Below are 26,538 nucleotides of genomic sequence, written 5' to 3'. Positions count from 1 at the left end.
GATTTGAAGTAATGCGAAATATGTTGAATAATTTTTCCTAAAACCACATTGATTATAATTAAGATATTGTGTTTTTCAATAAATTAGTAAAGTCTTGGGTAGACTATTTTTTCTAGAATTTTAGATATGGTTGGGAGTAGGGAAATGGGACGATAATTAGTTATTTCGCGAGGATCGTCTTTCTAAAATATTGGATTGACTTTTGCTATCTTAAATAAATCTAGGGAGTTATTAAATATGTGGGTGAGAGGGCTAGCAAGAGGGTGAATTATTTTCTTGAGTAAAAACATACTTATGCCATCGCAACAGAGGATCTAGAGTTATTAATGGAACGGACAATATTGATTATTTCAGGAGAGTGTTAGTTGGGGTAAAAAAAGGAGATTCTTTACTTGGATCGGAGAGATAATCTGTGAAATGTGCATTAGATGTATTGATCTCGTTTGATATGTCGGGCCCAATACTAGTAAAGAACGATTTAAATGAGTTTGCATAAAGAGTAGGATGAAGTATTTTTGATCCATTAAGAGTATATGATATCATTAAGTGGGGTGGGGTGTTTTTGTACCCAAAACTTCTTTCCAAGTTATATTTATATTTCCATTGGCATCTTTTATTCTATTAGCATAGTGCAATTTACGGGATATTCGAGTCAATTTTGTTAGTTTATTACAATATATTTCATAAGTTTTTATGGAATTGTCAGTTGGATTGCGTATATGGAATTTATAGAGGCGATTGTGTGTTTGTATCGATTTCAGTAAACCTTTTGTTATCCAAGGATTTTGGGGTTTATTACGTTTGTGTTTTACTTTACCTACTTTTCATAATGTTTTACTTTATTATTAAAGTGATTATAGGCAATATTGGGATCTACTTCGTTGTAAACGTCTTCCCATTCTTCTAAAAATAAATCTTGCTTTAATAGTTCTATATTCTGTTTAGATTCTTATAGGTGGTCCGAAACTTTAGACCATAGAATCCCTCCAATGGCTTTGTCGTTATGAAAGTTCGAAAAAATGTTATCAATCTGAGTTGATGAATTTCAGTTAACTCTGGTGGGTTTATTAATGATAGAAACAAAGCCAAATGAGAACATTAATTTCATGAAATTGGTTGAATGACTATTGTCGGACGTGGGCAAGAAGTTAATATTAAAATCACCGAGCATAAAAATACGTTTGTTTTCCTTCCCTGTTTTATAAAGAAAATATTATAGTTCATCAAGAAAAGGGTCGATATTTGTATCGGGGTCTATAAATTTTAATCCTATGATAATATTTTTAGAGTTGGAATTTTCAATTTCTATTAACAAAGACTTTACATGTGGTATTAACATAAAAATTAATCTTGTGAAATATAAAAGGCAACACCACCACCTCTTCTTCCATTTCTTTGGTATCATCTAAAAGAGCTCTATAAAATGTATACATTGAGACAAAAATATCAAATTTCATGAAAAATGGGTTTTACCCCTTTTGTAATTGAGCTCTTCATAATATACATACATGTATTTAACAGGCACACGCGCGGGCGCACCCCCATCCACACACACACACAACACACACGCTCACTCGCCCTCACATGCCCACACGTGCCAACATATAAAGATCATAAAAAGAACAATCGGACATTTCACGCAGCATGGTAATTCTGAAACCTCTTCCAGACACGTGATCTCTCCAGCCTATTTTTTTTAACACGAAAAAGAAAAATATCCAGGGGCCTTTAGTGTTTCCTCCCTTTTGTACAGAAAACATAATGAATTCATTATCATCCTAGTGAATTTAATTTTACATTTTTGGATTGCTCCATTTTCAGCTCCAGGAAAATCTTGCATGTGGCAAAGCTATTGTAATATTTCTATTGATGTCAGCAGATTACCCAAACATTATCATAAAGGGTAACCTAGAAAGCTACATATGCAATCGACCAAGCACGGATTTATATTTATACGGCATAATAATTATGAGTGCACAAATATGATAAACACCCCAGATAACCTTGATAAAGCTGGTCTTGATAACATGAAACGACGTTGTATTGTGAAGTCAGCACTGTAATGATTTTTTATTAATCTATGCTCTAAACTCGTCACGGCATTTTTTTTCTTCAATTATCATGATACTGATTCACTTCGTCTCTTCTGATCGTCCCAGTGAATGATAAAAAAACTGAAAAAGACCATATTATTTGATGTATGAAAGGAATCAGAACATTATAATTATTTTGCTGTTGGACTAGTATTCTGCTTGAATGTTTGCTTTCAGTTTGGTTCTACGATATGCAAGCTGGCTTGTGTGGAAGCAAAATGAAAAAGAACGTTATTGTTTTGGTGACTATCTTTGTAAGCCTCATCGGACTGCGGGTTATTAGAACCTTGATCTTGCTGGGAAAAGAAACCTTGGTCATCTTGGACAGTAACACCAGGTGGATCGTAGGATATATTCTTGGTTATAACTACGGATTAACAATCTTATCGGGTTGGTATAAATAATTAAATAAATATATATATGTATCAGGGGCCGCAGAACCGGGGGGGGGGGGGGGGCTTCAGCCCCCCACTTTTTTCCAAACCGTGTACAAAAACGTAAAAATGACTATATGATTGTGATTTTTAGCATGGTCAGCCCCCCCCCCACTTTTGGCTCAGCCCCCCCCCACTTTGAAAACCGTTCCGCGGCCCCTGTGTATTAGTGTCAAGCATGTCATTAGTGATTATTGGTAGGGAAAGGGCGGTATTAGGGGCGTCGATCCAGGTTTGGAATGGGGGGGGGGGGGGGCAGAGTGAAAAAATGTCCAATTTTTTTGGCGTGCTTTACGCATCAAATTATAATACAAAAAATGGGACCAGTAGCGCGCTGAAAAAAATAACAATTTTGTAAGCTTAATGGTATTTTGTAATGCCAAGTTTGATGGTTTTGTACGCTCTTTTAAAATGCTTTTAAAAATATACATGTAATTCCATTGTATATTGTAAAATGTTCAAGTTGCCAACATTACTGATTTTTTGTCTTTTTTTCTTTGGGGGTGTGTGCAAAAACTTATGTTTGCCACCAATTTCACGGGGCGGGGTTTGATCCCCCTCCCCAGGATCGACGCCTATGAGCAATATATTGGCCTATGATCAGACAAAAAATGGGTCAGTGGAGTAGAACTATATTGAATTGTTATTTATTACTAGAAATACGCATGGACATTATAGGCAAGCAGCCAAGCACTATTATAATTGTAGGATTTGGCCTCCCCTCCATGATGATGCTAGTGGTAACTGGTGGACGAGAATAAAAACACTGAATGACTCTGGAGTAAAGAAAGGAGTTTGTCTTTGAAAATGAGAGTAATAATACTCTCTTGCGATTGCAACTGTGTAGGTATGTCTTCTATAAAACGTTTCCACCAGAGTTGATGAGTAAGTAGTAATTATAGAATTACATTGTACTTGGAGCTATCAAAACCAGTCGAAATGTGGATAAATGACTGTTGATGTTGCACATTTTATTGGTCATATCAAGATAGTGATCGCATAGGCGGAGGAAGCGGGACCTGTCCCCCCTAAATTTGAGGTGGACCCCCCTAAAATTTTTGTTGATAACCTTTTTTTTTTGCCTTGTTTACCTGGACCCCCCTAAATTTTTTTGCCTTCCTCCGCCAATGAGTGATCGACAAGAATAATTGAGTCGCAATTGAAGAGTTTCATATAATTATAATTATAATCCCTTTGCAGGTGTATTCTCCGCTGTTTTAATACTAGTCATGGTGATGCGCGTCTACCAGTCTCCATACGTGCAGACATATTTCATTGGAAGAGGAACCGTTGGTGGTCGTAAAACACCTTCCAACTCGGACTTGTCAGATTACAACAGGTAGTTTCCAGCTACACCGGGTTTCATTACAGGCGGTTGATGAATGTTCGTCAAAGTCGCCAATCCGCTGACGAGGGTGGGATGACGTCATACAATTTAATCCATTGACAAATTTCTCCAAAGCTCACTTTTGAAAACATTTAAGACTTTAAAATTTTGCGATGGACAGTATATTGGCGTCAGTCAAATGTCTCTTTGTCCGACTATCAATAATTTGATCGCATTTGAAATCAGCCATGCATGCTGCCGTTTATATATATATTGGTCCAAATTCACAAAGGTAGACTAAAGTTATACCCGGGGTATAAAACGCGTCATTTGACGTCATTTTGATCCATGGACTAAAATTAGCCCCTAGGGGCTAACCTTTGCGATTCACAAAGGTGGACTAAAGTTATACCGGGGTATAACTTAAGTCTACCTTTGTGAATTCGGGCCATTAATTTTAGTCTGTCACATTTTAGTCGGGCTGTTCAAGTTCAATTCGTGCGTCACGCTCTGCCATCAATTGAGAGTTTTGGCACTGCGACGCAGAACGAATCCAAGAACACAGTAGATTTATTGAAAATTCAAGTCAAATCACAATTAACAGCTGGGAGATCTTTGTAAAAAAAATGGTAAACAGAATAGCAGTTTCGTCCTTCGTTTCGGAGCTGACGAAAAATTTAAAATATGTCGGTTGTCCAGAGTCCATGACGAAACTGTCGTAATGATCCATCGATATTCGACAAAGACTTCTTGGTTGCTTTTTGTCATGGAGGGCATTAGCCAATAACTTTGTTCTTGAAAGCGTTTTGCGTCGGGGTGCGATTTAACTCCCTATTGGCACGAAGTGATGCTGATAGCTGGCATCAGACGTCGCGTTCGATCTTCTACCAAATCAGTCTCTGCATATGATGACGTGACGTTTTAAATTTCCTTGTTGGTCACATCAGGTACAATATTTATATTCGGATACTTTTTTATTCTTTAATCGTCAATTTGTTTTTCTTGAATCATATTTATAACATTAGTAGGCCTATACCTATACATCGTGGATGTATATACCTCTGTGGTACAATGTTCGGGCCAAAGTTTTCCAACCATGGTATTAAAACGACGAATACTGACATTGGTGCGACGTCAATATTGCCGAGTTGGGCACTAACGTCAAAAATTATTTGTTATATAAAAATTAAAAAATCGATAAAAAAAAGTTGAGAATACTCTCTATATATAGTCTTTTTCAACAATAAAAAAGATCGTGAAGCAGATATTCATTTTGCCCCCAATATTGATGGGGTTTGAATTTATTGGAATTAATGATCAGGAGCTGCGGAACGGATTTGAAAATGGAGGGGGGGGGGGGGGGGACTGAACATGCATAAACACACAATTTGATGGTTATTTTAACATTTTTGTGCATCGTTACGGAAATAAATTTTTTAGTGGAATCTGAACCCCTGCAACCCCTGGTTCCGCAGCCCCCGATGACAATATATTAGTTTTGATTACTCAGACTAGTCCTATCTGCTTTTCATTAATTCATATTATAATTTAAAAATCCTTCATTTGTTTCTTCTGGGTTTTCTCGATATTTGTATCTCCTTTGAGAGGAAGTGAGTGCTGTGCAGTTGTACGTGAAAGAAATGAATCTCCTTGAAATGATTTGATTAATATTAAAAAATGTTCACTTGTGCAGTTACGTGAAAGAAATGAATCTCCTTGAAATGATTTCATAAATATATAAAAAAAAAAAGATGTTCACCTTTTCGCCTCCTATACAGCTTGAATAAAATGAATTCTGACATTGATATCAGTTCCTAAGTCTTTGAGGCATATATTTTGTACTCTGTACTTTGTACCTTGTTGAAATAACCCAGATGCGGCTTATACAGTGCGTCCCCCAAAAAACTATACACTTTTGAAATGGCTGCCAAATAAAAAAATATATCACTTTGGGGGTAAACGCTTACATATTATGGAAGCCAATAAAGTCAACTTTCAAATGACACCAAAAAGTTTGAAAAGTATTCATGCTTGAGCGAGCACTGCCCACTGAAACAAAGGGTATGAAAATTAGGCTGGGCTGGAATTAGCATTCCAATTTCTGTCAGTTTTTGAGAGGCAATCATTTGGAACTTGCAAAGTTAAGGGCGTTGTGATAAATTAATGATCAACCGTGACCAGTTTTGGTTGTTTAAGCAAGTTTCATAAATTATTGAATTGAAATTTAATGCATGAGTGAACACAAATTACACTTTTTTGGGCAGCATTTCAACATTATCAAGTGGATCTCAGCAATGTGTTTATGGGAGTCCGGAGAATAGGGGGTGAGATAGGACTTAAATGGGAGAAGTAGGTTGATGGAATAAGGGTCAACAGAACATTTAGCCCCCCTCCCTCTCTCCCGCCCCCTCCTGTTGAGTGACTGATTGCTATTGTTATGTACGCATGAAGTCCAGAGCAAAATTTGATTTAATGATAAATTCTGAATTGGGGCATCAACTTTTTCCTATCAATCAAAAATCCGCAATTTATCAATAAATCAACTATTTCAATGTGCAATGTGATCAATCAAACATTCAGTTTTTCAATAAATTATTTCATAAATCATCATAATCAGTTAATTTCTTGGTAATCATTCAATGAAAAAAATGACTATCAGCCACCGGTCACTTCAGTGGCAATTAAGTTTTGAATAGGCTACAATCCAGGAAGTGAGACAGAGAGAGGGAGAGAGAGAGACGGGGGGGGGGGGGGGGCTGGGAAATGGAGGTGGAGGGAAGATACATATGAATTTTAATTTGTAAAAGGACAAAAAGAAGAGGAATGCCCTTTTAACCAAGTCTTACCATATCTCGCCCTCTTGCTTGTAACAGGTACCATCACATTACTCTGACTCTCACGAACACACTGCTGATTATGCTAATTACAATTCCTGTTCACTCATGCATTAAATTTAAATTTAAATTTTCAGTTCAATATGTCTAAGAAACCAAAACTTATCTCATTCATTAATTTAGCATAACACCCTTAGCTTTGCAAGTTCCAAATGACTAACCACTCAAAAAACTGTGAGGCCAATTCCTGCCCAGCCTAGCCGAGTTTAGGAGGAGAGAAGTGGGGGGGGGGGAGGGTAGAGATTGAGGGAGGGGTTGCTAAATGTTCTGTTGACCTTTATCCCATCAACGTACTTTACCTACTTAAGTCCTATCTTACCCCCTATTCTCCTGACTCTCATGAACATATTGCTGAGATCCACTTGATAATGTTGAAATGCTGCCCAAAAAGTGTAATTTGTGTTCACTCATGCATTAAAGTTCAATTTAATAACGCATGAAATTTTATCAAACAACAAACTGATCACAATTGATAATTAATTCATCACAAACCCTCAATTTTGCAAGTTCCAAACAAGAAGACCTGAAAGAAATTGGAAGGGTAATTCCAGCCCAGCCTAATTTTCATACCCTTTGTTTCAGTGGGCAGTGCTCGCTCAAGCATGACAAGTTTTTTAAACTTGTTGGTGTCATTTGAAAGTTGACTTTATTTGCTTTCTACATATATAAGTCTTTCCCCCCAAAGTGATATATTTTTTATTTGGCAGCCATTTCAAAAGTGTATAGTGTTTTTTGGGACGCACTGTAGAACTTTAATATTAGGTTGTACAAATTAATGAATAGTGTTGGGCCAGAGAGTCATCGTCTAATATCGACAATGGCTGACAATAAAATGATGAAGTGTATCTGAAATACGGTGCATGGATCACATGACGGCCACGCAACCGGTTGTCGCCATTTCTACGACTTTCCTCCGTCACGTAATTATTGTATATACCAATCATTAGAACATGAGATTAAAAGATAATTCTTTGAATGAAATGGAAAACAAGAAACAGGCCTGTGAAGTTTATATAAAAGTTTGAATACTGCAAATAAGCGAGCAAATTGCTCATAACAGTACGATTACCAAACTTAGGAGGAAAGAGGATATATAGGTGCAGATCCAGCATTACCAAAATAATATAGGGAATGGGGAGTGGCGGGGGCAACAAATAAAACCATCCACATTTCCAGACTACAAACAAGATTAGACATTTTATTGGGCCTAAATAAACCATATCAGTGCGATTCGCGAGATTATTTTTTTACATTGACTCGATATTATGAACATGATACTAGTCTCACTAAACAAATAATCCAGCCGAGAACCGACCTGCTATGGGAAAGGAACATTTTATGAAATTTTTGTAAGCCTCTGTAAATAGTATACGTCAATCGATAAAAAGATATGGGCCTTAAAGATATATTTTTTAAAATAAGACTGGGAATTAAAATTTACAGGCCTTACATGCCCGATAAGAAAGTGTCTCCGTTACATAGCGCCCATTTTCGGGAACATCGAAAGACTTCTATTTGAAAAAGGTGTAATTTTTATATTGAAATGAAAATTGAAAGCCGGTGGGTGGTCAATAATTTCATGTAAAACAAGCTGTAGAGTTGGCAACTATGCTATAGTGCTCTCCATAATGTTGTCACTTCATATATAGGCCCACTTCAATAATTAAACTACTACTACTACTACTGCTACTACTACTACTACTACTACTACTACTACTACTACTACTACTACTACTACTACTACTACTACTATACTACTACTACAACTACTACTATTACTACTACTACTACTACTACTACTACTACTACTACTACTACTACTACTACTACTATACTACTACTACTACTACTACTACTACTACTACTGCTACTGCTTCTACTACTACTGCTACTACTACTACTACCACTACTACTACTACTTCTTCTACTAATTTCCTACTACTACTACTATACTATACTACTACTACTACTACTACTACTACTACTACTACTACTACTACTACTACTACTACTACTACTACTACTACCACTTCTACTTCTATTGACAATGATGATAGTAATGAGAAAATAATTATGCATATTTTAAGCGCTTTTTTCGATGTAGATAACATGGCATACAATTATATACCAGAAATTTCTTTGCTAAAATTGGGATATGTTATATACGTAAGGTCATCTTGGAAGGTAAATCAATCTTCTTCACGAGACCGGCATTAAAGACCCTACTGGAAACAAAAAATGAATTGATAAATTATACACCAATAATGGAAAGATATTAAGCTACAAAGCAAATCAGGGGGCCTTTTCATAAAGCTGTTCGTAAGTTAACATGGTTATATAAGGGTGACTTTAAGATCGACTGGTGATCCTTTCTTGTGGTAAAATCCGTGAATGATATTCACCATAGTTAATTTGTGATTATCTAGCGCGCAAGAAAGGTTCACCAGTCGTTCTTAAAATCGTTCTTAACTAACGAACAGCTTTATGAAACACCCACCATTTTCATGCATTTGTACAACTTACCATCTGATTATTTCTTTGAGAAACTTTCCAATTGGAAAACATCGAAAATGTGTAGGCCTATATATTCATTTTGCTATTCACCGGCAAGATTTCTATGACGTCATCTTAATATGTGAACGGAGATGTTCCTACATGCGTTTGCATGTAGGAAGAATACGTGTATAAAATTTTCTTGCTTCCACACAGTTTTTCAGCAGATCTTACTTATTTCTTTTCTCCATAATAATAGCAAGCCATCAAACAACCATTTTGTAAAAGTTAAAAAGAACAACATAATTATTGCTAATCTCCCGAGTCGTTATTTCACGGACGGTTTGACGACATAATATTTAAAAAGAAAATACGAAGAAAAATTAAGGAGATTGCCCAGGATTATTACTCATCGATTGACCTTGAAAATTGACCTATCATTTTGCTTCCTTTTCTGCTAGTTTCGTCCTAAATGACTCAAGTTCGGCGACCTGGTAATCGATATGCGAATCGCCCGTCACATCCTTATAGAACCTCGCTGCGTAAGCTTGACAGGCCTGGTAGTAGAAAGAAAAAAAAGGATTCGATATTTAAAGGTATGGTCCAGGCTGGAAATGTTAATATCTCAATAAATAGAGTAAAATTCACAAAGCAAAATGCTGAAAATTTTGATCAAAATCAGATAACAAATAACGACGTTATTGAATTTCAAAGATTTGCATTATTCCGGTGAAACAGCTCTAGGCATGTCTTTATGAATATTCATTGGGTGGGCTGATGATGTCATATCCGCACTTGTTCTTTTGTATTTTGTTATATGAAATTAGGTTCATTCAAAAATTTTCTACCAAGAACTAAAACAATTGGATTGACAACTGATTAAGTGCATTAGTTATTTATTGCCGCAACCTATTTCATCATAATGGAGACACATCATTGACACATGTATGAAAAAATTAAACATTAATGTTTTCATGTAATAACATAAGAAAAAGGAAAGTGGGGATGTGACATCATCAGCCCACCTAATGAATATTCATGATGATGCGCATATAACTGTTCTCACAAAATATTGATAAACTTTAAAATTCAATAACTTCGTTATTTGTTATCCGTTTTTTGATGAAATTTTTAAGCACTTTGCTCTATGAATTTTACTATATTTATTCAGATATAAATATTTTCAGCCCGGACCATCCCTTTAAAATAATAATGGCATTTTGAAAAATTATATGGAAATTAATATGCATTGAAGCTGGAACCTAAATAGTGCAAATAAGTTAAGATATTTTTAATAATATTCATATTCTGTGAATACACCCCAAAGGACGACATATTTTTTGAACAGTTAGTTCTAAGTTAGTCAATGTCTGTACGATTATCAGCAAGTGTACACATTTCCCCTTCTTTTTCAACAATCAGTGTTGCACGATCTTGAATTTGTTGTTGTTGTTTTCAAACTATTAAAGTCTTACCTCCGACGTTTGGTAACGGAAGTGAGGTTTGTCTGCCGTTGCAACTTTGAGGATTAGTTGTGCAATATCTGAAGGTTTTTGGCATTTAGGTAAACTGAGAAGATCGGGGTGGTAGATGTCAACGTTTTCGAAGCACTTTGACAGTGTGAGGTCGATATCAGTTGTATTCTTGTTTCTTTGTATTTCACCATGTCCTCCTAGCTCCTGGGCGATCATGTTCTCCATAATAGCCGTGTCAACCCCACCAGGTTCAATAACGCTTACACTGTAAACAGAATAAGACTGAAAATTACTCATTTTGACCATCATGACGAGGGAATATAGTTTATACTGAACAGAAATAAATATATGTTTTATGACTTACGAAGTGAGCGATCCCGAAGAGATACAAATTGCTAAATAAAAACTTGAGTCTTATAGGCTTACAGACGAAAGTGGTCTGTCGTCCGAGGTGACCGATCGCATATTGGGGGCCTGTTCCGACTCAATGAAGACGTACACAATACAGGGGCCGCGGAAGCGGGGGAACTGGGGCGATGGGGGCTGAAGCCCCCCACTTTTTTCCAAAACCGTGTACAAAAACGTAAAAATTACCATCTGATTGTGATTTTTTGCATGGTCAGCCCTCCACTTTCGGCTCAGCCCCCCCCCCCACTTTCAAAACCTTTCCGTGGCCCCTGCAGTATACATTTTGAAAACTGAAATAATGAATAAAGTGTGAGTTATAATGGCTATTTGTTTTTTGTTCCAAGACAGGAATGACAGGGTGCCTTCTTTAATCTCTATTCAGTGGGAATTTCTTTACCATTCACGTGCGTTGTTATAAGACTGTATGATCAGATTCTAACTAACGAGGCAGGAACTGTATGAACCTGAGATGAAGCTGTTCAATAACTTTAACGAGATTTGATATACATTGGTCTCTCCGAAGAAAGTAAGTTTAAAAGTGAAATGACAGAAAAATAACTCTGATTGATCAGTCAGATACTCAAGTAAACCCTTTAAATCGAATCATGATGATAAAAATATAACAAAATTATTTCGTAAAAATACATTTTTCGTCAATTTTTTTGTTTTGGGGCCTCTAGACCCCACCCTGTATATGCCAAAAAGGTGGAAATATTGTTTCAAAATGAAGAACATGTGATTTTGATTTGGGCAATTGGGCAATCGCTCACTTATTTTTTTTCTCCAAACAATTCATATATTCTTGCCTCCTAACCCTGGGGGGGGGGGGGCACTTACATTGACGAGTGGATACAATGCGCGACCCCCCAAAAAAAACACGTAAAAAGGATCTCTTTTTCAAGATAGGGCACGTTACGTACGTAACGTAATAAGGGTGTCAAAAACACTACAATAATGAAAAAAGGGTATCTATTTTTGCTAGGAAAGCTACGTGTTTAGGGTCAAATTTGCGATGGTGTAAAAAATTAAGACTAAAATGTTTTATAAAGGATGTACTTTATGCCCAAAGAAGAGTCAACACTACGTGTTTAGAGTACAATTTGCGCGAGATGTGGGAGGTGGGGCTGTACTAAACCATGAAACCCAATTATGTAAGTAAAGGTAAAACCGACGACCGACGTCCGTGACATAATAAAACTAACGCTGTACTTGTATAGGGGGTCAATTTAGGGAATACTTGCCAAGAGTATCGTTTTGTTTCCAATATTGTTAAGGGTAGGGTTTCACACGCCAATACTTGTTAAGGGGTGCATTTTCAGAGTATGGAAAATACGTGTTTAGGGTGCTTTAAATTTCGAGACCCCATGGTCGCGCATGGTATCCACTCGTCAATTGAAGTGCCCCCGGGCCATCTAAAAACACGTCTAAGGGGTATATGTCCCTAGGCTTCCCTTTCTTTTTTTTACAACGTATCTTATCTGGCGCTGAAAAAGTATATTAAAGTGACGGTGGTAATAGTCTTGATAAAAAGTGTTGCCATGTGGTAATCTTCGTCACCAAATGTGGAAATTTGTAATTTCAGATAGCCATGTTTTGCCTCCACAAATTTTTTATATCATTATACAACTTGAACATACTGAAGACCCATGGCCAGATAAGAAAAAAGTCACAAAATTAGGTGGCCCAGATGGCATTTCAAAGAAAAATATTTATTAATTTTGCACCCCTTTCGATTAATTTTGTTCAGCTTGGACCTGGTAACACTGTTCATGATGTTTATAAATCAAAATTTTGGTGTTTTATGAAAAGGTGCATGAATTATTTTTTATGTTTTTACCTAATATTGAAGAACCTTCCAATTATAGCTATCTCCTGACTAAATCCCACAATGGCTTGTTTAGTTGCACCATAAAGACCAAAGTAAGGAAAAGCTGTCAATGACACAAAAAAGAAGTTATATATCTGATTAATAAATTTCGATACGGTATGAGTCCTTCCAGTTGGGGAAAAATATATTAAAATCTGAAAATAATATTCATTTAATGATAAACCACAAAGAGAATCATCAAATCGTCCTCTTATGTTTTTTTTAATATTAGACAGCATTATACGAAGTTGTGTCTGGTTAAAAACGAAAAGAAAAACAAGACTGTATTCTGTTTCCTTTGGTAGGAAATTGAGATTATCATCAAGGAATTTTGTGAAGACCTATAATATCCATATATTTTCGTTCCATCGGTCAATTTATCATTTCGCCGCCCCAAATACTGATGCTGGATGATGAAAAAATGAAGCTCTGTTTCGAAAGATCATATTCCTAATCCTGAAAAATATTGAAGTGGTTTGTTTCATCTGTTCAATACGGAATATCAACGAATAATTTTTTGTTTACATGTTTTGCATATTTTGACCTCTGACGTCTTACCTCCCAATCCATGGATGCTTCCCATGATGATGATTCGACCTGACCTTTGGCGCTTCATTACAGGAATTACTTCCTGTGCCACTCGTACCATCCCGAAGAAGTTGATATCAAAAACTTTCTTCATGACGTCAAAACTGATCGCCTCCGTAACGTTGTATAGATTGACTCCTGCAATATTGACTGGGGACAACAAGTAAAACTATCTACTAATGACAACAACAACAAAAACAACAGCAACAACAGCAACAACAAAAATACTACTACTACTACTACTACTACTACTACTACTACTACTACTACTACTACTACTACTACTACTACTACTATACTACTATACTATACTACTACTGCTATTACTACTGCTACTACTACTACTACTACTACTACTACTACTACGATCCCGGGAAATACGGCACGTCTGGTCACCCTGCCACGGGGAACGATGTGATTAATTAAGGTGATGTTAATCATGTTAAGATATCGTACTTGTTTAGGGGGTAAATTCAGGGAATATTGTCAAGGGTACCGTTTTGTTTCCAATACTTGTTAAGGGTATAGGGTTTCACTCGCCAATAATTGTTAAGGGGTGCATATTCAGAACCTGGAAAATATTTGTTTAGGGTGCTTTTCGAAACCCCATGGTCACGCATGGTATCCACTCGTCAATGGAAGTCCCCCCCCCCCCCGGGCTAGTAAACCAATGTCGAGAGTAGGTTCTTGTTAGCACCCCCCCAAAAAAAAAAAAAAAAAAAAAATCAACTGACAAAATGACACGAATTACTATTTTCATGACGATTAGTAGTTAATCATCAATATTTAGAAAAGTAGTATTTAATTCAAATTCTAACTTGTGGACATCTATTTATTAGGTCGTATAGACCCTCTGACATTTCGTTTTTATAAGTGAGTTGTTGAATAATATGGACTTTCACAATTCCCAACTTGTTGATTTCTGTGTGACGTCTCCACACTAAGTTTTATTAGCGAATTGATTAATATTTGTCGCCACTGAAGTTGTCGCCAAGTCTCTCATACATATCGCCGACATCTCCACGATGTTAAAGATATTTAGATAAATCTACTATTTTAATAGCTCACAAATATTCTTTCACGTACTTATTATATCTATTCGTCCATGATCCTTCATCACCGTGCCAATCGCGTCAACTATCATAGCTTCCTTCGTGATATCCATTTGTAGCGGAAACAGTGTATCGTTGAGGGCGTCTCCTACCTGCAACCTGAACTGCTCTTCTTGTTCCAATGGCTTCAAGATAGTGGCATACACCAAAAAGCGTTTCTGTGGATCATGGGCTAAGAGTTGGGCCGTGGATAACCCAATGCCCGATGAACATCCGCTGATAAAAACAATCTCTGGCATCTTTCTAATCCACCTATAATATGAGCTGTCGAAAAGAAACAAAAAGAGTGGATATTATCCTGTATCTTAAAGGAGAATGAAACCTTTGGAACAAGATACATGTAGCTTGTGTGAAAACAGAAAAATGAAAGAAACAGATCAACGAAAGTTTGAGAAAAATCAGACAAATAATGAGACAGTTATGAGCATTTGAATATTGCGATCACTAATGCTATGTATATCCTCACATTGGCAATGCGACAAAGATGTGTGATGTCACTTGTGAACAACTCTCCCCATTACTTTACTATAATTATATTACACTTAAACTGCCTCTTTTACCACATCTATCAGTAGATAATGTGTTATTTCTATATAGGAGGGCTTGTAATACAGAATAAAAAATACATCATGGATAAAGAGTTTGTATCACCATAAGAAAAAGCAAAAAGAGACATTTTGGGGGTATTTTATAGTCCATCAAATGGAAAGTTATTCACATGTGACAGCACACATCCTTGTCGCATTGCCAATGTGAGGATCTCCATAGCATTAGTGATTGCAATATTCAAATGCTCATAACTTTCTCATTATTTGTCCGATTTTTCTCAAACTTTCTTATTTTTTTATTTTTCTGTTTCGACACAAGCCTATTTGTTCCAAAGGTTTCAAATTCCCTTCTCATCAAAGAGTTACATTCATTATCCCCTACAATCCATGTGATAATAAAGAGATCTTATATTTCAAATAATAAAGAGATCTTATATTTCAAATAATAAAGAGATCTTATATTTCTAATAATAAAGAGATCTTATATTTCAAATAATAAAGAGATCTTATATTTCTAATAATAAAGAGATCTTATATTTCAAATAATAAAGAGATCTTATATTTCAAATAATAAAGAGATCTTATATTTCTAATAATAAAGAGATCTTATATTTCAAATAATAAAGAGATCTTATATTTCAAATAATAAAGAGATCTTATATTTCAAATAATAAAGAGATCTTATATTTCAAATAATAAAGAGATCTTATATTTCAAATAATAAAGAGATCTTATATTTCAAATAATAAAGAGATCTTATATTTCAAATAATAAAGAGATCTTATATTTCAAATAATAAAGAGATCTTATATTTCAAATAATAAAGAGATCTTATATTTCAAATAATAAAGAGATCTTATATTTCAAATAATAAAGAGATCTTATATTTCAAATAATAAAGAGATCTTATATTTCAAATAATAAAGAGATCTTATATTTCAAATAATAAAGAGATCTTATATTTCAAATAATAAAGAGATCTTATATTTCAAATAATAAAGAGATCTTATATTTCAAATAATAAAGAGATCTTATATTTCAAATAATAAAGAGATCTTATATTTCAAATAATAAAGAGATCTTATATTTCAAATAATAAAGAGATCTTATATTTCAAATAATAAAGAGATCTTATATTTCAAATAATAAAGAGATCTTATATTTCAAATAATAAAGAGATCTTATATTTCAAATAATAAAGAGATCTTATATTTCAAATAATAAAGAGATCTTATATTTCAAATGATAAAGAGATCTTATATTTCAAATAATAAAGAGATATTATATTTCAAATAATAAAGAGATCTTATATTTCAAATAATAAAGAGATCTTATATTTCAAATGATAAAGAGATCTTATATTTCAAATAATAAAGAGATCTTATATTTCAAATAATAAAGAGATCTTATATTTCAAATGATAAAGAGATCTTATATTTCAAATAATAAAGAGATCTTATATTTCAAATAATAAAGAGATCTTATATTTCAAATAATAAAGAGATCTTATATTTCAAATAATAAAGAGATCTTATATTTCAAATAATAAAGAGATCTTATATTTCAAATAATAAAGAGATCTTATATTTCAAATAATAAAGAGATCTTATATTTCAAATAATAAAGAGATCTTATATTTCAAAAAGCGACAATTCTGCTTGTGACCATTTTGCGTTCATTATTATTGAACGACTATCAATAATTGTCCATATCTTATTGACCAAGATCAATTCGTGCATATTTGATGAAAGAAGGGTGTGGAAAAAATAATTTGCTTACAGGATGAATTTAGAGAGGGAATGTATACCCCCAACTTTGATACAATCATCACCCCGGTTTCAAGCTGGAAAAATATAATGTAATGATGTTCGTTATATAATTGAGATCAAAACCTATAGTTTCTCATTAAGAAGTATTATTATCATGAACATCATCCATGTCATCATGATCATATTTATGCATTATACGATAAAATTTAGTAAGAGTGGTCAATTTTTTTAAATCTTGCTCGCTTCGCTCGCTCTTAATATAATTAAAAAATAGGTGGGTATATACAATGGCACACTCACATAATAATGTAAATACATTTACATTTTGTATACACACAGGAACATACACACTGACGTAATAAGGTATATGGGTTTGGAGGGCACCCCCAAAGTATCATAAACCAAGTAAAGAAGAAGAGCAAAACAAAATAGTAAAATATGATATTATTTTCTAATGTACTAATGTAGGCCTACTTGTTTTTATTTTTCTCTCTCTCCCTTTATTTCAAGTTCAAGTAAAAGTATCTACGACTACAAACGAAAATGAAAGGTTAAAATGTGGGGTTTTGAAACCGTGTTCGATTAATGTTAAGGGGGCCCTGCATGCATGGTACGCATGTATTTTTTTCATAAGGGATATAATGGGAGCCAATAACTCCCTCTAGATGTTGATATTTGATTAAAAAAAAGCATTGACATACTATTTGAGATAATTGCATTTGAAATTCATTTTTCACAATCATTGTATAATCCTCTCAACACTTAATTTCCAATATCTGGCTTAAAAAAAAAGTTATTTATAACACGCAAATTTGTTTTCTTAACCCTTAAAAAGTCAATTGGTTTAAGTCTACGCAAAAGATAAGATGCTCCATTCTAAACACAAACAAAAACTATCAAATTTACCTGTACAGAGGGGCAGTTAATACAACATCTTATTTGAAATTACAAGACTCTTCTAAAAATCAAATGATTCTATTCGTTGGAATTTCAAGATACTTAATATTTTCCCCTCAGTTTTAAAGAAATTCTATGCACATCTGATAGTAAACTGGTTTTATAGTGTAGACAAAGATAGCCCTGGTGCGAGATTCTGTTGAAAATAGGAACAAATGAAATCTTACGATAGCTGACAGCGTTATGTAACGATTGTTTATTATGTTCAAAGTCGAGCTCATACTCCGATAATGTTTTACTATAAATTATATCTCTCCTTCTAAAACGATATATTTATCACAAAGGGATCACACTATGAGCAAAAACTTACCTAGATCATGTGTGGTGGCATATATATGGGGAGGCGAGCACAAAGTGACGTCATTTTGTCTAATCATTTAATAATTATGTTTTCTATTTACACGACACAGATCCCCTCTCTAAAATATAAATAAATCGTCGCTTTTTCCCTCTTCTTATTTATTTACTTCTTCACTGCAAAAACTGCGGTTGTGATTTACCACCAACCCGGAATCTATAGTCCACAGCATGCAGAGAAGTGTTAAACAACACCAGTTTGGTTTTGGTTTAACACCAGATAGGTGTTTATACAACACCAATTATTAAAACAGCACCGGTTTGATTCCAAACTGGTGTTGTTTCAATACTTCTCTGGTGTGGACATATATTCCAGGCTCGTGGTAAATCAACAGTTGTTGCAGTGTTGAAAAAATCATATAGTACGGCCATCATCCTCTGCCCCTGTTAGCGAAGCCTGATTAAAAATGGGCCTTTTCACACGTGAATCTTGAATCATCATTGTAATAATGATTGCTATTGTTATCGTGATCATTGTGATTAGCGTTCGTGATTCTAATCATGTTCTAGTTTGGTTTCACACGTGCTAAATATTTGTCATTAACCTTATTTTTCACCGAATCATCATTCAAATTATGATTTTTTTACCGTGTGAGAGGGCGGATATAGTCACGCATTGCTGAGTATGTATTATGCCAAATAATGAATTCAGACAAGCATCAACAGATTAAAATGTTTGTTGACACAGCGAACGTGCATACATACTTCATGTACTAAGATACAGTGTACTTACCTTACTGTGCACAGAGCTGTATATAGCCTGGTATGGAATAGAAAATGTTGGTTGCAGAAAACGACCGTCTATATATAACTACATGAATATATCAGAGTAGAATAATATCATGAAAAACAGACTTCGTCCGACACATCTCCGGCAATGATTATTTTCCTGCGATCCAGGGCCGCACTCGCCCCCGGGCCTCTTTCTATTCAATCACTCAAGGGGGCGGTGTGTAGCAGGGACCTATCCACGGAGGATTAGTCTATTGTTACTGGGGGTGCTGAGCATTGTTACAGCACCCCCAGTTACAATAGATAATCCTCCGTGGCCAGGTCCATGGTGTGTAGGGCCGCATTTCGTTAAAAACAACGCAAATCGTAAAAATCAACGGAAGAAGTTTAAAAAAAATACACATGTCGTAAAAAAAAATTACGGAAAAAGACGCAGATTTCATAAAACAAGGGTCTGGCAAAGGTTAGGATTAGGGTAAAAAAATGAATGCGTTTTACGTTAATTTGAGGTGCATGAAGACGTCCGCAAAACGTAAAGCGCAACTCCAATTATTTGCAGTTCAATAATTAGTTTTCCACATGCACATTAAGGCACTCTACTGGCAACAGAATAAAGATACTCAAATTATAGACGGATGATCACGGATCATGTTGTGTGGGGGGGGGGGGGGCAAATGAAACAATACCCACCCACTCCTCACTCAACAAAAAATCAGAAAATGTATAAAATCCGGAAATTGGGGGATTTGTTGGCCCGCTTGTGTAATGTGCATATTCGAGCGATGAAAACTATTTCGAACTCTCGTCCTCTCTTTTTCTTACCATTTTGTCATTTCATATGCTATTTATTAATGAGCTATTTTAAAGTCAAATCATAGGTCCATCGTCAAATGGATGCCTTATTTTTTTTTATTTTTTAGCTCACGTTCTGGCCTAATTCTCTCGACCCTCAATTCGTTCATTTCACTTTCACACACCACCATGCACTCACTTTAATTTGAATTTATGTCTAAAAAAAAAAATCAGAAATAACGTTAATAATTCAAGAATGAAAGATGTATTGAATTAAACAACAAACATTTTTTTCATGCATAAAGTAACAAATGAATCCAGGCCCCGTAGGGGATCTACATTTGCAACCTGCAAGGGCTATAGGCTACGGGTCTTCTGCATTTATGGACCCTAATTGCATTTACGGGGGGGGGGGGAGGGGTGTACTACGTGGACTGTGTTCCTCCCCAATAGTATCTGGGGGTATTTCGACCTATAAAAACAGAACACGTAGGCATACTTTAGCCCTCTTTTGTAATTATAAAACAAAATGCGTGTATAAGCCCTATGATATACCGAAGAAGAGTTTACTTATCAATAATGCAAACACGAAAATCTAACGTATTTAACGGCCATTAGCTGGGCCTAACTAAAAAGATGAATTATATAAGTAATTAATGTTTAGAGCTCTAATTATACTATTTTGTTATAAAGTCATTTGCAAAACAAATCAGGCCAGTTGGAAAGAATTTAAAAGTGATACGGTATGATTTTATAATCATGAATAGGATATATATCCAGGACATATATCTCATTAACAAAATAAAGTGAGCTTGAAACGTTAGCTAAATTTTATTATCATATTTTAACCATAAAGCAATTTTATTGAGCATGATTATGATGCGTACCTCCAATGGCGTAGGTCACGGCATTGGGGTGGGGGAGCACCAGCAAAAAGTTTGAGTCACTTAGTGAGTGAGCGAAGCACGCTCAGTTGCCAGTTATACTGACCTAATAGAGACGACATTTTAAGGAGGACCATTGTAAGGCTTGTTAGTAGCGATTCACTAAGACCATACGAATTTCACTATCCAAATAATGCGAGCGCGAAGCGCGAGCTGAAAATTTTTGATTTTCAGAATTTAAAAAGGGAAATTATAAGCAAATTTTTGTAATCAGGATACGTACCTGTCTCACAAAACAAGCAATGCGAGCGCAAAGCCCAAGCTGACATTTTTTAAAAACATATTTACCCCGAACAGGGACAATTTAAGGACTATTTTTTTAAAAGGAATTCATGAAAAGCATGCATAATTTACCATAGTTATCTAAAGTAAGCGCCAAGTGCTTGCTGATTTTTGGGGAATCACACCTAAACACATGAAGCACTTTTTGTTGTCATTATAATCACGAACATGATGTATCTCACTCAGTGGCGTACCGTGGGTCACGGGATGGGGGGGCACCAGCAAAAAGTTTGAGTCACTTAGTGAGCGTGCGAAGTTGCCACGTATACTGACCTAATAGAGACGACATTTTAAGGATGCAGTGCCATTAAACGGAAATGTATCTCACTGATCAAATAATGTGAGCGCGAAGCGCGAGCTGAAATGTTTTTATATTCAGACCGAAAAGGAACATTATAAGCAAATTTTTGTTATCATGATACCCACCTGTCTCGCTAAACAAACAATACGAGCGCGAAGCGCGAGCTGAAATTTTTGCATTGACCCCAAACATGGACATTTTAAGGACTATATCTTAGGAATCAATTAATAGTATACATATCTCACCATAGTCATCTAATGCGAGTGCCAAGCGCTTGCTGGTTTTGTTAGAATTGCATCTAAACAAACGAAGCACTTTTTGTAGTCAATATTGTAATCATGATAATCATACGCATCTCACTTATCAAATATTGCGAGAGCTGAAAATTTTGGAAATTCAGACCTGAAGAGGGGCATTCTATAAGGCTTGTTTGTAGGAATTCACTAAGACCATACGTATTTCACCAAACAAATGATGAGAGCGCGAAGCTCGAGCTGAAATTTTTTGATATTCAGATCAGAAAAAGGGACATTTTAAGGACTGATTTTAGGAATTGATGAAGAGCAGACGTATCTCACCAGTCCGCTAATGCGAACGTAAGCACGGACAGGAAATGTTTTATATTAAGACCTTAAAATGGGGCAATCACTTTAAGTAGTCATGAAAAAGAAGCATATGTCACTATATAAAACAATAAAAAATCGAAGTGCGAGGAAATATATTTGGTGTATATTGACTTGATTTGACAACGTCAGGTCTCTCAAATATACTTGAAAACTATTTTGTTCCAAAAAAATATTTGATCTATTATATTTAGTTAAACAGACAATGCGAGCACCAGGAACAATGAAGACATAGGCCCTGAGCAATTTATGTTTCCTAAAGTTATGAAAAAAGGTTTCTTATGTAATATACAGTAACATAACATAATTATGATATCCTTTCTCCCTCTTTTACCCCTTTTCCCGTTTTTTTTTGCTAGCCGATTGGGGGCACGTGCCTCCATGCCCCCCGTAGTTACGCCACTGATCTCACTAATCAAATATTGCGAGCGCGAGCTGAAATCTTTTGAAAATTCAAACTTGAAGAGGGGCATTCTAAGGCTTGTTTGTAGAAATTCACTAAGACCATACGTATCTCACCAACCAAATGATGCGAGCGCGAAGCGCCAGCTGAAAGTTTTTGATATTCAGACAGAAAAGGGACATTTTAGTGACTGTTTTCAGGAATTCATGAACAGCATATCTCACCAATCCACTAATGCGAACGTAAGCACGGACTGGAAATGTTTTATATTCTGGCCTGAAAAGTAGGCAATCACTTTAAAGGTCAAGTCCACCTCAGAAAAATGTTAATTTGAATAAATAGAGAAAAATCAAACTAGCATAACGCTGAAAATTTCATCAAAATCAGACGTAAAATAAGAAAGTTATGACATTTTAAAGTTTCCCTTATTTTTCACAAAACAGTGATATGCACATCTCAGTGACATGCAAATTTTTTTTTTATTTATTTATTTTATTTCCAGGCAAAAGACAATAAGAATATATACAAGAGGAATAAATTACCACCGACTAGTGCCTAAGGATGACTAAAAGAAAAACGAGTTTTTGTTATGAAGCTCTCCTCACTAGTCGGGGTTTACAAAATAATATACAAAATAAAATCAGATAAAATGGCAATATATGTTTAGATGCATTACTTATTAAAGCAAGGAACTTAATAATAAAGAGTGTTTGTTTCCATGTGCAATTATAATATCCAGTCAATATGAAGTGTTAATGTATTCAAATAAACAACGTTATCTTATTATCAGATTTAGTCCAGGATAGGCCCCATAGAAACCTGACCAAACCTTGTTTTTTTATATATACAATATTTTTTTATGGTTTCTTGTCAATTCGAGGGTGCTGATTACGAATCTGAATGATGCCACTCGTGTAACCTTGAGCATTTTCTGCAAATTGGCAAAATCCAATATGGCCGCCAAAATATGCAAATTACCCATGAAAACCCTAAAATTGTCCGCACATTGGCTATGAAATCGTGTGGCAGGAGTGAAATACTCTCTGAAAAAAATGTTTTTGACAAAATATTTATTTTCCTGTTATTGCGCGTGAGCGGATTCAATGTGCCAAACCAAGGGACGAAAGAACTAGATGCTTAACAGACACTAAAGAACTGAAAAGAAATGTTATGTATGATATACCTGTTGTGTTATTAACAAACCTTCGATCTATTAACAATAAGGTAGATGAATTAGAAATGGTATCAAGAAACCAAAACGCTGACGTTCTATTATTAGCAGAGACGTGGCTGAACCCAGATACACCATTAGAATTGGTTTCCCTCCCAAATTATGTAATGTTTTCCAAACCTAGAGTAGGAAAGAAAGGCGGAGGCGTTGCATTATATGTAAACAATCATTAAAGCCTCGTGCCCTACAAATCGACTCACCTGACAATGTTGAAGCTATGTGGGTAATGATGAGACCAACACGTCTACCTAGACAAATGTCATGTATCATAATGTGTGTCACATATTTTCCTCCCAAGAATCCTAATGAGGATGAATATTTGAATCATTACACCACAGTCATTGATGATTTATTAATGCAATATCCTGATGCAGGAATAGCCATTATTGGTGACACCAATGATTTAAACATTCAACCTGTGCTAAGAAATGATCGATTTACTCAGGTTGTTAAACAAGCTACTAGAGGCAACAACATTTTAGATAAAATAATCACAAATTTTGATCAGTTTTACTCACCTGTTTCAATACTCTCACCTCTTGGTTTAAGTGACCACAACTGTGTGCTGTGGCAACCCATGAAATCATATAACAGACCTAAGACAATTGTCAAGGGTAGGATAGTTCGTCCATTAAGAAATAGTGGATTGAGGGATTTCGGACAATGGATCACAGGACATACGTGGGAAGAAGTCTACCAAACGAAAGATCCATCCAAAAAATGTGAGTTATTACTAAGCGAAACAATGGCAAACTTAGACCGGTACTTACCAACGAAAGAAGTACGTTCCTACAATGTTGATAAACCATGGATAACTTCATATGTCAAATCATTGATCCGGAGTAGGCAAAAGGCCTTCAAGAAAGGCAACGAAACATTATGGCGCAAGCTCAGAAATAAAGTAATTCGCTCCTTATCTGATGCTAAACGTCATTATTACAGCACCCGTGTTAGTAATCTAAAAACCGACAATCCATCAGCATGGTACAAGCAAATAAAAGTGCTTACCAATAGGAATACTGACCCGGTAAATATCGAAATCCCTGGTACTGATCCCAATCAACTGAATTTGGTAGCGGATGCGATTAACAAGTATTTTGTTTCAATCGCAGCTGACATTCCCCCTTTTGACAAAGCGTCTTTACCTGCTTTCTTACCATGTCCATGCTCATGTCCTCATGTCCAAATTTATGATGTGTACTTAAAGCTCAGGAAATTGCGGACTGGTAAAGCTGGATTAACTCATGACCTACCTCTCAGGATCTTGAAAGAATTTGCATATGAATTGTGTGTACCTTTAACTGATTTGATCAACCTATCATTCCAAACGGGAATAGTACCACAACAATGGAAAGAAGCTCAAATAACCCCAATTCTGAAATCATTACCGGCAACCATTAACAATCTCAGACCAATCGCATTAACAAGTCAATTTGCTAAAATTGCAGAATCTTTTATAGCCAAATGGCTTCTTCAAGATATCACTGACAAAATTGACTCACGACAATTCGGAAACCGCTCTGGTTTTTCGACCACTCATTATCTTGTGAGTTTGCTCCACAAAATGTATGAGAATGGCGAAAAGAGCAAGAGTCTATCCACAGTTGTGTGTACTGATTTCACAAAGGCTTTTGATAGGCTGGATCATAACATCCTCGTTAGGAAGTTGATCAAACTCAATGTACGACCTTGTATCATTAAATGGATTATAAGTTTTTTGGAAAATCGTCAACAATGTGTAAAATATCAAGGCACTTTGTCTAATAACTTACCCAATCACGCTGGCGTGCCCCAAGGGACTAAATTAGGTCCTATCCTCTTCCTGATTATGATTAATGATGCTTGTGAAAACACATCAGTCGATTGCTATAAATATGTAGACGATCTTACTTTGTTGGAATGTCGTAAAGAAAATTATCCTTCTGACATACAATCTACATTGTATAATCTGGATCAGTGGTCCTCCCTAAACCACATGAAGTTGAATCCTTCAAAATGTTCTTCACTAGTTGTGACATTCTCCAAATATCCTCCTGCTGAGCCAAGATTTTATATTGATAACTTACCTCTACAAAAACTTCAATCTGTTAAAATTCTCGGTGTAATCGTCCAATCCAATCTAAAATGGGACCTACATATCATGGAAATCATCAAAAAATGTAACAGGAAGTTGTACATGTTTAGGCTTTTGAAGCGATATGGGCTGTCTCTATCGGATCTGAAATTGGTATACATGGGCTACATTCGTCCTGTTATGGAATATTGCACCCCAGTTTTTAATGGTGGGCTTACAAAGAAACATGTAAGAAGTTTAGAGCAAATTAAAAAAAGAGCTTGTAGAATCATGTTGGGCCCAAACTACACAGATTATGCCAGTGCTTGCCTATCATGTGAAATTCCTACTCTGGAATACAGAAGGGAGAAACTCAGCCTGGATTTCGCAATGTCTTTAACCAAACATCCAACATTCAGTACCTGGTTACCTCCTCCAAAAAACTTAACCATCAATCTCCGACATACTCCTAGATATCAGCAATACAAATGTAAGACAAATCGATTTCGCAATAGCCCCATACCATATTTCATAGATCTCCTGAATAAAGACATGCCCAATCGATAAACCCATTGCTCATTTGAAAGAAATACCAGCCTACTTGCAATATCAAGTTTTTTCATGAATGAGGAAATCAACTCTTTTATTTAATATCCATATATTTTTATTGATCTTTTACAGCTTACTTATTTTGTTTTTATTATTCTTAATTTACCTTTTCCTCATTATCTTATGTACATGTATGTAAATTTTAATTGCCTAAGTATTCTTGCCTATACACATATTTCTCATGTCACTTTTTACAAAGGTGTACTGCTTTTTAATGTTTGAAATATGTAATGAGTCTTTTAATTG

The 26,538-nt window shown here is 35.3% G+C and overlaps 1 protein-coding gene and 1 long non-coding RNA gene across 5 annotated transcripts; one reads left to right on the top strand and one right to left on the bottom strand.

Annotated features, from left to right (window-relative positions):
- The first annotated feature begins 2,021 nt into the window (after positions 1-2,021).
- On the top strand, positions 2,022-5,672 carry LOC135153583 (uncharacterized). Its single transcript, XR_010293053.1, has 2 exons — positions 2,022-2,483; positions 3,728-5,672. It is a non-coding gene; the product is annotated as an uncharacterized LOC135153583 (long non-coding RNA).
- Positions 5,673-7,926: 2,254 nt separating this feature from the next.
- On the bottom strand, positions 7,927-24,912 carry LOC129256359 (retinol dehydrogenase 8-like). Of its 4 annotated transcripts, none has more exons than XM_064096868.1 (6): positions 24,788-24,912; positions 14,666-14,955; positions 13,550-13,729; positions 12,962-13,055; positions 10,717-10,981; positions 7,927-9,798 (listed from the first exon to the last, which is right to left on the bottom strand). In XM_064096868.1, exons 2-6 carry the CDS (start codon positions 14,928-14,930, stop codon positions 9,679-9,681), a joined length of 924 nt encoding a protein of 307 aa, XP_063952938.1. In that variant the 5' UTR covers positions 14,931-14,955; positions 24,788-24,912; the 3' UTR covers positions 7,927-9,678. The 4 variants fall into 4 exon arrangements, with proteins under 4 accessions (XP_063952938.1, XP_063952937.1, XP_063952936.1 ...); XM_064096867.1 differs by lacking the exon at positions 24,788-24,912 and adding an exon at positions 24,401-24,632; XM_064096866.1 differs by lacking the exon at positions 24,788-24,912 and adding an exon at positions 19,056-19,367.
- Between the last annotated feature and the right edge of the window lie 1,626 nt (positions 24,913-26,538).

This window comes from Lytechinus pictus, chromosome 3 (assembly GCF_037042905.1).
Source record: "Lytechinus pictus isolate F3 Inbred chromosome 3, Lp3.0, whole genome shotgun sequence".
Taxonomy (NCBI): domain Eukaryota; kingdom Metazoa; phylum Echinodermata; class Echinoidea; order Temnopleuroida; family Toxopneustidae; genus Lytechinus; species Lytechinus pictus.
Note: the sequence above shows the minus strand (reverse complement) of the source record. Positions and strands in the feature narration are given on the sequence as shown.

Bases quoted from the DNA above. Each gene is read 5' to 3' on its own strand.
- LOC129256359 (XM_064096868.1), bottom strand. From the start codon at position 14,930: ATGCCAGAGATTGTTTTTATCAGCGGATGTTCATCGGGCATTGGGTTA. The intron at 13,730-14,665 runs GTACGTGAAAGA...TGTTGTCCCCAG, and splicing joins TGGACGAATAGATATAATAA to TCAATATTGCAGGAGTCAAT. The intron at 13,056-13,549 runs GTAAGACGTCAG...TGTCATTGACAG, and splicing joins AAGCATCCATGGATTGGGAG to CTTTTCCTTACTTTGGTCTT.